Raw genomic sequence first — 13,434 nt, 5'->3', positions numbered from 1 at the left:
AGGGTTGGGAGTAGGGATGGGACGGACTAAAGGGGGAAAAATAAATAAAACCATAGAGGAATCTTGCACATTTCATGAACCAAGGAGTTTAATTACTTCAACCCTCTGTGTCTGAAGTCCAAAGGAAGTGGATGGAGAGGGGAGAGGGGAGACGGAGAGGGAGGAAATGGAATGATGAGGATGTGAACAGTGCAGAGGACACAAGGGGGCAGCTGGAATAGGGGTGCTGAGAGAAGATGGAACCAGGGCTGGCTTCACGGGCGTGAGAACTGTTCAGTTGCTCAGGAGAGGGAGAGGGAGAAGAATTGCTCTTGGGAGGGTAGCCCCAGGTCAACGGGAGATTTTTGCGATGTGGCTCTGCATAAATTTTTCCAGGGTGCCTTAAGCTCTGCACCCTATTCCTCTCACCCTTGTGACTAAACCTTTTGAAGGCGGGTCTGTGTTTTCTCTAACGTAGTTTCCCCTCTGTGTCTGGCACACAGAAGCTGCTTTACAGGGTTGAAATGACTGGAGCTGAGATTATTCCTCGCCGTCACAGAGGGCGGAGTGTAGCTGCCGGTGCTGCTCTAATCCGGAGCCCTCTGGTCCACATTGCCTTCTGGGCGTTGGTCCCTGGCTCCCCGTAACTGGCTCCCCGGTGTCCCCCACCGCCCTTTCTGGGTTGCTTCTCCCCAGTGTCTCTAACTCCGGCTCTCACCCTGGGACTCCGCCCAGCCCCCAGAGGCACCGCCCCCTCATTTCGTTGGCCCCGCCCCATTGAGGATATATTTGCATATTTCTCTAGGGAGCACCGCCCACGTGACGGCCGCAGAAACTCTTCCCCTTCGAATTTCTGCAAGCGCCCCTAGAGGGCGTGGCGGTTGCCAGGCGACAGGAGGACGCGCAGAGCGCCGGGTTTCGCCCCGGGCGGGCGGTAGAGATAGCGTGTCGCCGCTTTAGACGCTGGGAGTAGCGCACAGCCCCTTCTCCGGACTCCGGCCCGGTTTCTGCGATCTCCATAGCAGCCTCTAAGGCCGCCCCCAGAGAGCGTCGGGATGGCGGAGGTCAGGAGTCAGCGCCCTTCTCTGTCGCCCCTCGCTCGACCCCTCCCCATTGTCCCCCTCCTGCTGTCGACTGTCACATACACTGATTCCAGTATTTCCTCCGTCAACATCCTATCCCCACCTGCACCCGCACTTCCCCACCTTTCTCCCTCTGGCTCGTTACCTCCTGTACCTCCTTCAACTGAGTGGACACCCCCGCCGCCACTATTTCACTGGCGCTGTGCTAAGCTCGTTAGGACATTCGTGAGTTCCCAAATCCACACATGACATGCATCCACCCCTAGATTTTGAACAGTGAGGTGATACCATAAGAGAGGTTCACATAGAAATATTGGCGATGTCTCACCTGAGTAGGGAAACCTGGACAAAGGCTGCGTAGATACCCACTGTCACCGCTATTCACTGGCTCTTGTCCCCTTATCACACCTTGATTCTCTAGCACGGTCACCTGTGTTACACTCCTCATTAAGGCCGGTCAGCCCATCACCACTGCCCTGTGTGGTCACTGGCCCCAGTGTGAACATGCTGTAGCCTCGCTTCCCTCCCTCATAGTACACACCATCTTCAGCTGCCACAATAAGGGGTCATTTCTGCAACCCTTCAATGATGCCCTACTGTTCATTAGCCCCCTCATTTATAACCTTAACAGCCTTGGGTCCCTGCCATCACTTGTCATTCACAGTCCCCACCCCCCGTGGCCCTACCCAAATCCTTCATGGCCCCATCAAAGCTCTCCTTCCCTCCCCCATTCCAAGGTCAGTCCCAGCCAGGATTAGCTATGTGATTTTTCGAGGCCCAGTGCAAAATGAAAGCATAAAGCATCTTCAAAAATTATTAAGAATTTTAAGACAGGACAGCAGAGAATTCAACCAAGGGTGGGGCCCTTCTGAGCAAGGGGCCTTGTGCAACTGAATAGGTCTCATGTCCATGAGGCCAGCCCTGGTCCCATCTTCTCTCAGCACCATCGTGCCCCCACCCCTATTCCAGCTGCTCCTTTGTCTCGTTTGCACCGTTCACATCCCCTCATCATTCCATTTCCTCCACCTCTACTCTCCCTTTATAAAGTCCATCTTCCTGTGGTCAGCAGTTCCCTCCTTTCCTTGTCATAAAGTCCCTTTCAAACCCCCGGGCTCCATCACCCCATCTCTCTCTGCCATCCTTGCTGCTGTGGCTGCATCACTTCTCCCGTTACCCGTGCTCATTCATATATCTTTTCTTCCCATTTCCTCCTCTTGTGCCTCCTAGTTCTTTATTTTTTCTATTATTGCTTTGGAGTGTTTCCTCCTCTTCTCCCCAACTAATCATCTTGATTTCTTTCATTCTTCATTCTCCGTATATAAGCCCCAGATACCAACACTATGAACTAATGATTTCCCAGTTTCCCTTTCCTTTCATTATCTCCTCTCATTTCTTCCTTTCTCCTGCTTCTCTTCTCACTTGATCTCAGCCAACTTTTCCTGGCTTCTGCTTTCACAGTTCTCTATTTCCACCTTGGCTTCATCTGATACTGAAGCTCTCTTTTCCTTCTTCCTTATCTTTCTCTCCACTAGTTGGTATTCCCAGCACATAGCGAACACTCAGTGGATAGGTGATAGAATATAAGAGTGCCACAGTTCCTCTCTGACCAGTTCCTGTTCACACCATGCTTTCAGCATAGATCCCATTATACGCCATAACAGTGTAGATACTGTTTATTGGTCACAGCTAAGAGATTATTTTTGCTTTGCTTTTAATACTAGTATGCTATTTAATGACAATATGAACAAATCTCTTTTGTTCATAAAAGTTTCTTTAAAACTTTTCTTTCTTTGGTGTTTTTCTCATTCCTGTACTAAGACCCAGGTATACAGGGAAAACTTGATCTGCAAACAAATCATTAGGCTGGTGATCAAGTGTTGACATTAATACCATTTACAGGGATGGAACCGAGAACATTGTTGTGATAAATTTTTGTGCGTGCTTATGTTTAGCATCAACAAGGGAGAAGCACAGAGCAGCAGCAGCACCATATTTCCTTAATATGATTTTTCCCTCTTTCATGGGATTACTACATTGGGGTCTTTCCAATAATCTGCTTTTAGTAAAGAAGAAAAACCTCTGTTGAATTTAAAATTAGTACTATCGTTGCTATACAAAATGAAATAGATACGCTTGTGATTCTGCATCTATTTTAATCTCCAAAGATTGTGTTTTGCTTGTATGTCATCTTTAGAGATTTAATTAATAATATGAATGTTTTTGAAAACCCAAAATATGTAGACTTTCTCCATATTGGGCAAGATAGGCTTGTCAAAACAGGAGGTAAACTAGAGTACTTACTCAAATTCTTCAGGGTGCATTGGAATTTTACTTTGTTATTGGGAAGAGAGATTGTCTTAGTTGGTTTTTTAAATTAGCAACAGAGTGTTCATGTCAAAGCCCTTTTTAGTGTAGAATATCAAAGCATAATGTTGCAAACATAATTAAAGCTTTGCAGACCTTGTCAGTCCTTTGCTCAAAAGTCTTGAGAGGTTCTCTGTGGCCTGCAGAATAATGCAGTCCATACTCCCTAGAATACCATTCAGTCCCTCCACAGTCTGTCCCTAATTCCCTGGCTAGTCTTCTCCTTCCAGCCCTCTGTCAAACCTCTTCAGCCGCCTTGGATGCCTGCGTGGTCCTGAGCTTTTGCCCAAGGTTTTCTATGTGCTGGGAATGCCCTTTTTCTTCATATTCACCTGTGAAAATTCCACTCTTCCTTCTGGGCCTGATCAAATGCCATTTCCTTTATGAAATTTGTTTTATTCTTGCTGCTGGGAGTAATTTCCTCTTCCTGTGTATTCTTATAGAACTTTGATTTTATTTTATTGCAGGGACCAAATTCTATATTTTCATTATCTGCATGCATACTCCACCAGCAATTAAAGTATAAATTCCTTGTGGACGGGCTGTTATTCCTTATCTTTGTATCTCACTCCATCACAGAATTTATACATAGCAGGTGTTCAACAAGTATTTGCTAAATGAATGAATAAATATATTAACCATACCATTTCTTTTTTATTATTGTGTTTTACCTAACAAGAAGTAGGTGTATTTGTTTACTAGAGCAGCCATAACAAAATACTACAAACTATGTGTCTTAAAACAGAAGAAATTTCTTGTTTCACAGTTCTGGAGGCTAGAAGCCCAAAACCAAGGTGGTGGCAGGGTCATGCTTCCTCTGAGAGTCTGAGCATAATTCTTTCTTGCCTCTTCCTTAGCTTCTGGGGGTGGCTGCCAATCCTTAGCTTTCCTTGGATTGCAGCTGCTTCAGTCCAATCTCTGCCTCCATCTTCATGTTCTCCCTGTGTGTGTATCTATCTGTGTCTAGATTTTTCCTCTTTGTTGGGACACCAATCATATTGGATTAGGGCCCACCGTACTCTAGGATGACCTCATCTTAATTTCCAAATAAAGTGAGATTCACAGGGTTAGGACTTCAGCATACCTTTTTGGGGAACACAGTTCAACCCATACCTGTAGGGAAATAAAAATCCCTATATGACTAACTCCTGGATTCTCATCTAAGTCATAGCCAGATTTGCTTGAATTACATCTATATGTTTGGGATTATATTTTTAAGTAATTTGTTGCCCAGCTAATTATGGAAAGCAAATGTGGAAAAGGCCCATAAGCATTGCATAGGGGCATTTCAGTAGACTGATGGGGATGACCTAGCCTGATTTTTTTTAAGGGATAAAAATGATGGAATCTCTTTTGGGGAAACATTTCATCTTTTAGGTGGGTTTCACTGTGAGTATATACGATTTCATGATATCTATGCCAAGATCTCCCTATGTCTGACCTAATTATGCCATGGCTCCCTTCTGCAGTTCTGGGGGCAGTAAGAAGCAGGTCGCAATGAAAAGAGATCAGGGTTTGGAATAATCATAAGAGCTGTCAAAATTCATTGAATACCTACTGTTTGCTGGGCATTTGGCTAAGTGTTTAACCTTAATGATCCCATTTAATCTAATCCTTAGCAACATCATGTGGTAGGAAATACTATTACCTTAATGTATATATATTCTGAATATAATATATCCCAATGTATATATCTAATACATATGTAATATGTATGAATATATAATGGATATAATGTATATAATGTATGTGCATATAATGTGTGTATGTATGTACATATATATTACATATATATGAAAAATGCATCAGGGGTTGAAGAAGGACTCTTCCCAACATATAGCTTAATTTCTCTGCCTCTCAGTGGCTTTTACTTTGCTTGTATGAAGGCCTTTTGTTCAGGGATAATAGCAGTAACTCCTTGATAGCAATGGTGTGAATGTTACAGTGCCCATTCCCATCCCTGCTCTTTTACACAGGAAAAAGGTGAAAAACTAGCAGTGGAAGAAACTGCATTTGAGGAAATCGAAAAGGATTTTCAGGAAGTTCTCAGTGAACTTTCAGGAGACAAAAGTCTGGAAAAATTTAGGGTTGAATATGAGAAGCTTCATGCCGTCATGAGAAAGTCTTACGACAATGAAAAGCGTCTGATGGCCAAATGCAGAGAGCTAAATGCGGAGATCGTGGTTAATTCCGCGAAGGTCGCCACTGCCCTGAAGCTCTCTCAGGATGATCAGACAACCATCTCGTCCCTGAAGAAGGTCAGTGATCTTCTAGAAATGGAACCGACCTGAATTTAAAACAGCATTCTTTCATTATATTGGCAGCTCTAGGCTGATAGTAAATGAGTTATTAGGTAAAAATTTACAACCTATATATTCATTAAGCCTAAGGAATACTGTTCATTTAGAAAAAATAATTAGCCTAGGTGATTTACACCATGCAGAAAATAATTACACCATGCAGAAAATAAACCAAACCTTTTGGTTTCTGGGAAATAATGGGTTGGCAAAAAGACTTAGAGGTAAGTAAATGCATTTTTAGGAATCTCAACATGTCTTGTTTGATTTGATGCAAGATGAGTAATTAACTATCTTGTGATGGTAGCTTATGAAAGATATTTTCATACTTCCAATTTTTCCCCTGTTTTAGGAGAGATTGCCTTGAGAATTCCCAGATAGTAATTTCATGACTTTTCTTCCTGGCACCTGTGTGCTTCCCACTGGATCCTCCCAATTTCTCAAATAGGAGACCAGGGATTCGGGCTGGGGGGACATTGAGGAAGTGTGGCTTTGTTTTACACTGTATTGTTTAATTCTCAAGTGTGTTGCATTGGTTTGAAGGTAAAACATAAATATTCCTTGTTGATCTCAGGGCGATAAGATGTTGAAACATATTAATTAAAGCTTCATAATTAATCTATAATTGAAGCCCTAGTCATGAGAAATAATTTATAAACTTTTTAGATAATTCCCTTGATATCATGCATTTAGATGTCACCCAATTCAAATTAATTTTCATGACCAGTACAAAATATGGGTTATTTGTTTTCTTAGAAACTACTTTTTTTTTTTTTAGTGTCATTTTTTTCTCTATTGTCATTTTCTTCTTCTAGTTGCTGAAAAACCAACATAAGAAGGCTTTAATTCATTTTATGATGGGAAAAAAACTGCGTTTTAAATTTAAAAACTGGAAATAGAAGTCATGAATTGATTAAAATATAATTGGTGAAGTTGATTTAGATAAAACTTTATGTAATCACATTTCAATTTGAATATCCTTCATTATTTTGTCAAAAATAGTACATATGGTTGATATAGGTTGATATATAAGAACATATCCCACAAATGTGTATTCTGTTTTGAATCACTAAATTGTGTGCTGTTGTTACCCAAGAGTAATCTCTTTGTCTCATGTAATAGTGAGTATTCATTTATTAAATTAAGTACACTCTTTTACCAATTTTTTTACTTGTCAACATAAAAGTGGAATATTTTCACCTAATGCTTATAGGTTCTTCTCTGCATAAACTCACATTACACTTGACAAAATTTTGCAAGAAAGTTAAGTGGTGGTCTGAAACTCAAGGCTATTGCAACTCTTAACTATGTTACTTGAATGGCTGTGATTCACTTTTAAGTATTTATGTTAATATTCTACATCACATTTCATAACAGTTAGGAAGCCAAAATGGCATGAGTCATTGTTTCCATTCCCTGCTATGGATTTTGTTTTCCCCCTGTAAGTATTTGATGAGAAGGTCTGGGTTTGGGTTTCTGAAAATGGGAATTACCAAGGTTCTTGTGTACAATTGGGTAACAGGGAAGAACAGCATTGCTATGGATTGTTCTAGAGCTCACATTGTCATCCAGGAGCTCACTTGAGACCTGAGGACAAATACCTTTTTTATTTGCAAATCTATCAGCAGGTTCAATTCAATCTATCAATTTAGGGCTTGAGTCTATGATCATTCCTTATGTGATAACACTTATTTTTAAACAAAATATCTGGACTTGAAAAGCACATAAGCTTTTATTTTTAATTTTGCAAGTCTTATAACTGTGTGACCCTTGTGGCCACAGTCACCTACACAAGAAAAAAATACCCTTTACCAGTCCCTCTCTTTAAAGGCACTGTTTACTATTGACTAGCTCATGTTGAACAATTCAATAAGTTAATACACATGTATGCATAATGTATAATGTATAGTATATCATATTCTATCCCCATATATTGCTACTACACTATAGTCATGGTGTTATTCTACTTGCTAGTTTACTTTGCATCTGGAACCCAGTTTGGTTTTTCTCACTGATATCCCATGGCCCATCCAGGAAATTGAAAAGGCCTGGAAGATGGTGGACTCAGCCTATGATAAGGAGCAGAAGGCGAAGGAGACGATTCTCGCCCTGAAAGAGGAAATAGTGAGCCTGACCAAACTAGTGGAGCAGGGGTCTGGACTGTCAATGGACCAGGATAGCAAGTAGGTCATAGCCTTCCCGATGCGTGTTGAACTTGCTTTTGCAGAGGCCTTCAGCAGACAGCCTGGGGCTTGCCAGTGTCTTCATGAATGTTCTCTGTGATACAAAACTCTCCTTTCCTCCGTTCCCAGAGATTGCTTTCTGTCTGTTGCTATAGTCTTTAATACTTTCTTTCTCCACACCGAAGAACTTCTAATCTGTGGTTATATTAAACTTCTGGCCTTATAAGCATCAGTGATAGAGTTTCAAAATAAGTACACATTTCAGGTTTACTTCTCTCAAACTTGTGTAGGCTGGAACTGGCTGCCTCTCTGCTCAGAGTCCCAGCTCCCCCACAATTAGTCTCAATACCACCTCCCCTGCCCCCCATTCTAGGCCAGAAAACAGAGCAGCTCTTCAACCCTGCCCACTCCTTCATCCTTAAAGCTCCGTCTATCGATTCAGTCTTCTAAGCATCACTTTTCCCTCCTTCCTGTCACCAGTGCTACTGTCTTGGTTCATTCCCTGTATTTTCTACTTGGTTTGGCAGTAGCCTCCTAACTGGTCTCCCTGCTTGCAGCAGACATCTCCCACTTTGTTCCATCATTGCTACCAGATTGATGCTTCTGAAACACAATGATATACTATACATTATACATATGCACCTATCCCCAGCATTAACACTTTCCATTGCTACCCATGCCCAAAGGATAAAGCCCAGACTTTGAGCATGTTGGTGAGAGACCTTCATGAATCTGCCCCAGTCAGCCTCTCTAGCCTCACGTCCAGCCCACCATGTTGCCCATACCTTCATGCGTTTGCACATGCTGCTTTCTATGCTCACCATGCCTTTTCTTTTATCCTCCTGGTGGTCAACTCCTATGCATCCTTTAAGACCTATCTCAAACACCATCTTACCATCATCTCCATCAGCAGCACTGTTCTAACCTCTTCTCCACCTCCAGACCCTGATGGCCAGGCAGAAAAATCACTGCATTCTGTGTTTCCATGGAACCTGACACCTCTAGTGTGGCACTGATCATATTGTGTAATATTAAAATTATTTGTTGATGTGCTTCTCTAACCATTAAGTTGTGAATGCCCTGAAGGAAGACACCCATATAGTGCTTCCAGGAGTCTAGCACTGGGCAGGGCATGCAAAACATCACATCAATTAATGAAGGAGGAATGAGCACATACTTCCTTGGGCATCCTTAACCAGATCTAATGTTGCTCTCTTGGTTTCTTATGCTTTCTTGATGCACCGATTCAACACTGACAGCTAGTTCTAAGTACCACTGTTGTGGGGAGGGAATAGGAAAAACAAACAGAAAATGTGATCCATATAGTGATGGATTCTATCTTCTTATGGAAGAAGTCCAGCATATTCAGAGGAACTACTGAAGAGCAATGTGAGGAACTGATTCAGATAGGGGGCGTTTGTAATGAGCATTGGAGGAGGATGAAGAGGGGAACTGACGAAGTTACTCAGTCCATAATTTTACCTTAACAATGTGCCCAGGTGTAGCTGTCTCTCTTCATTGTAATCTTAGAATCTGAGGTTTTATTTTTGGAGAAGAGTTTGAGTGCTGGTTGGAAGATTCTTTATTAAAGCTTATATAGACATTTACGTTACATCAAAGGTTTTGGTAAATAAAGTTTGTCAAATTACTGTTTTGAACAGTTTGATAACTGTCAGCTGCAAGAGTCTGCAGTGCAAGTTCTCCTCTGCTCTCTCCGCTCTAAGAGCTGTCTTGCTCTAGATTCATTCTGCTGCAGAGGTCATATCAGACACAGATCCCACTCGCAAAGTGCTAATTCTGCAGAAAGTCATGCCAAATCATACGGAATGGTTTTTGAAATTCAGAAGTAACTGGTTTACAATTCAAATCATTGAATATTATCATACACTCTCCAAAAACAGGCATCACGAGTGATTTTTCCAAATTTCGTTCTTGGGAACATTTTATGTGGGCTGCATCCCTTTGGGAGAAACTAATCTCTTTGGGTAAATTGATAGAAAATTGGCAATGCATATCATTTGCTTATGTTTATGCTTCATTCTACGCTTTATAGCTACGATCATAGCCCTCCAGTGGATATATTAAACAAATAATTTTTTAAATTGACATACCCTTAGGATTAATTACAAGAGTTAACAATAGCAAGATAGTCTTATTGTAAGAATTTCAAATAATACAGAAGTGTGGAAAGTACCATCCCCTCTCCCAACTTTCCACCGTAAATTTCTCAGAGATAATCAGTGACCTGACTGGTATCTATTTTTCTGGGATTCTATAAAAATGCCTATAAAACACACACGCATACACACACATGAATAGACACTGTATTTTCTTAAAAATAAAAAAAATCTATCATACTATGCATATTACTATTGGCACTTCTTTTCAGTTAACAACTCACAAACAGCTCCCACGTCAGGGCATAAAGATCTTCCTCTTTAAGGCCTGAATAGTGTTAATCATTGCCCTGAAGTCTTTCCCGTGAAAACGAGCTCAGAGGATGATATGAAGGACCCCCGAGCAGATGGCCATTTAGTCCAACTCCTGTGTTCTTCCTTCTTAGTATCCGAGATTTACTGAAGTTCAAAGAAGAAGTGACAAAGGAGAGAGACCAGCTCTTGTCAGAAGTGGTGAAATTACGAGAGGCCTTAGCTCAGGTCACAGAACAGCAGCAAGAAACAGAGCGATCCAAAGAAGAGGCTGAACAGACCATAAGTCAGGTCAGCTCCACCGCAGAGGGCAAGTGAAAGAATATTTCCTTCCAGAGGATGTTCGTCCTGCCCCAGTCTCTCTTCTCATCTTGTTCCTGTCTCATATTTATGCATCTGTGTCCAAATGAAGCATCCTTGGTTCTGCTTGTTTCTCTGGTTTGTTCTCTCCAGAGGCATTCTCTGTCTAAGAATGTCACTAAGGCAGGGACTCTCTGCTTACAATTCTGGCTCAAGAACATGTCCCCTGCGAAGATCAGGGGCCCAGGATCTAGGGATGGGAGAAGTAGTTCCTTTGACCCTTCTCCTTTATAAGAAAGCCATCTAACTGACTCCTTCTGTGCAGTCTCCAAGAGAAAAACATGAGACTTCTCTGACCATGAGATAAGAAAAAGGCTTTTCATAGAATTTAGACATCAAGGTAAACCTACAGTGTTCTGTTTAGCAATATCCAGGATCATGCAAAACACAATTTCTTACTTAGGATAGCCAGCAACATTTTATTTGGTCCCCACTGGTGGAGAATGGGATGAATCCTTTCTGTGTTTAACGTCCCTAGAACTCTGGAGGTCCATACTGCATTGATTTTATACTACCCCTGTGGATTTGTTCCCCACCATCAGGGTGGACTTTTGGTGTCAAGGCCCTGAAAAACAATACAGAATATTTCTGAAAAGCTTGAACACTGGGGCCCAAGGATGTCTGTTTTACAGGGAAAATGTAAATGGCTGCCCTGACAACGACAGGCCTGGGAGAGGGGGAACTTGCTTGGCTGTGACCTGCCATAGTGAGGGGTCATATTTTTCTTCCCTGTCCTTTCTGTGCCCTGTAGTTCCAACAAGAAATCCAGCAACGTCAGAATGAAGCTTCGCGGGAGTCTCGGAAGAAGGAAAAGATAGAGAGAGAGCTGAAGCAGATTCAGGTAGACATGGACAGCAGGCAGACAGAGATCAAGGCCCTGCAGCAGTACGTGCACAAGAGCAAGGAGGAGCTGCAGAGGCTGGAGCAGCAGCTGAAGGAGCAGAAGGTGAGTCAGGTGTGGGCTGTACTGGGGGCTGTCATACAACAAGATGAGAAAGCAAGAATGGCGCCTTCGTTCATGGCCCACCTGCACATTTTGCATTTTCTTGGAAAGCAGCAAACTCCTGTCACCACTGATGTTGGTCACATAACACCGAGCACTGCAATTTGGTCTTTGAGCAGCTCTTTCGAGGCAGTCATGCCCTCTTTTTTCCCCCAGCACCAACAGGTTAATTAATTTCTTTTTAACCTTTTATTGATCTATAATATACACAGAGAGAAGTGTATATGGCACAAATTGTACAGCTTGATGAATTTTCACCACTCGAACACATCTTGGCCACCTGTACCCAACCTGAGACACAGAACATTGCCAGCCCCCCAGAAGCCCCTATCACCCTCCCATTCATCCTCCTTGCCAAAGGCCACCTGTATGCTGAATTCTAAGCAGAGATTAGTTTTGCCTGTTTTTGTACTTTAAAGAAATGAAATATTACAGGATGTACTCTTTGTGTCTAACTTCTGCTACACTCTGTTTATGAAATTCATTTGTGTTGTTGCCATGTAGTTATAGACCCTTGATGTCCACTATGGCAGCCACTATCTACAGGTGGCTATTTAAATCCATTGATAGAATATTAGCAGAAATAGGGAACATTTACATCATTGCAGAAAGTTCTGTTGGACAGAGCTCAGTAGAACATTCACTCTCGTTGCTGTACTGTATTCCATTGAATGAGGATAACATAATTTATTTTTCTTATTTTTTATTTTTATTTTTGGAGACAGAGTCTTGCTCTATTGCCCTGGCTAGAGTGCCGTGGCATCAGCCTAGCTCACAGCAACCTCAAACTCCTGGGCTCAAGCAATCCTTCTGCCTTAGCCTCCTGAGTAGCTGGGACTACAGGCATGTGCCACCATGCCCAGCTAATTTTTTTCTATATATATTTTTAGCTGTCCAAATCATTTCTTTCCATTTTTAGTAGAGTCGGGGTCTTGAACTCCTGACCTCGAGCAATCCTCCTGCCTCGGCCTCCCAGAGTGCTAGGATTACAGGCGTGAGCCACCACGCCCAGGCCATAAGTTATTTTTAACAGGTTTATTTTTAAGTTTCAAGTTTAGGAAACCATACTCAGCCTTTATGCATTTTTAATATGGCACTTTTAAAAAATTAGCATCCCCCCTTATTATAGCAGTTTAAGGTAACACAATTATTAGTAATTTTAGTATGTCTTCTCTCATTTCTTAAAGAAGGAATTCACATAATTGAAAACACTTTTCTTAAAAATATTTTTCTCCAGGGAGTTTGTTTCCAAAGAATTGTCAAGACATATAGCATTTTTCTACTTTAAAAAATAGGTATCAGAACACATTTTTTTGTCAGTTGCTTTATTAATTTTACATAAAGCCAGAAGTCAAATAGATAATTCACAATGTGCTGTCTTCAGGAGAAAAAACATGGGACTTCTTTGAGCATGAAATTTAAGAGAGAGGCTTTTGGACATCAGGAAAAAACTATAGTGCTTTGTTTAGCAATATCCAGGACTCGTATAAAACACAATTTCATTTCTAGCATAGCTAGTTATATTTTATTTAGTCCCTATTGATGGGGAGTTGGATGGATTCTTTTCATGTTTAATTTTTGCATACATGGAAGTTATATTTTGGAGAAAGTACCTAAACTGTCTCCTCTTTCTGTTTTTTTTCCTTCAGTCCATTTGCTATCCCTGCACATCTCCAATATTCCCCCAATAGAAATGATTCCCCTAACAGATAATCCTTTGCATTTATAAAACCACGT

At 41.6% G+C, this 13,434-nt stretch overlaps 1 protein-coding gene across 1 annotated transcript in view; it reads left to right on the top strand.

Moving 5' to 3' along the window:
- Positions 1–896: 896 nt before the first annotated feature.
- Positions 897–13,434, top strand: part of CFAP58 (cilia and flagella associated protein 58) — an 84,800-nt gene continuing 72,262 nt past the window's right edge. Inside the window, exons 1-5 of the mRNA XM_045567859.1 lie at positions 897–1,043; positions 5,402–5,683; positions 7,757–7,905; positions 10,469–10,625; positions 11,446–11,640. Coding sequence (XP_045423815.1) covers positions 1,035–1,043; positions 5,402–5,683; positions 7,757–7,905; positions 10,469–10,625; positions 11,446–11,640 — 792 coding nt within the window. The 5' untranslated portion in view covers positions 897–1,034. The remainder of the gene's footprint in view (positions 1,044–5,401; positions 5,684–7,756; positions 7,906–10,468; positions 10,626–11,445; positions 11,641–13,434) is intronic.

The sequence above is a fragment of the Lemur catta genome, chromosome 14, assembly GCF_020740605.2.
Source record: "Lemur catta isolate mLemCat1 chromosome 14, mLemCat1.pri, whole genome shotgun sequence".
NCBI classification, from domain to species: domain Eukaryota; kingdom Metazoa; phylum Chordata; class Mammalia; order Primates; family Lemuridae; genus Lemur; species Lemur catta.
The sequence above is the reverse complement of the archived record's forward strand: the minus strand, read 5'-3'. Positions and strand labels throughout refer to the sequence as shown.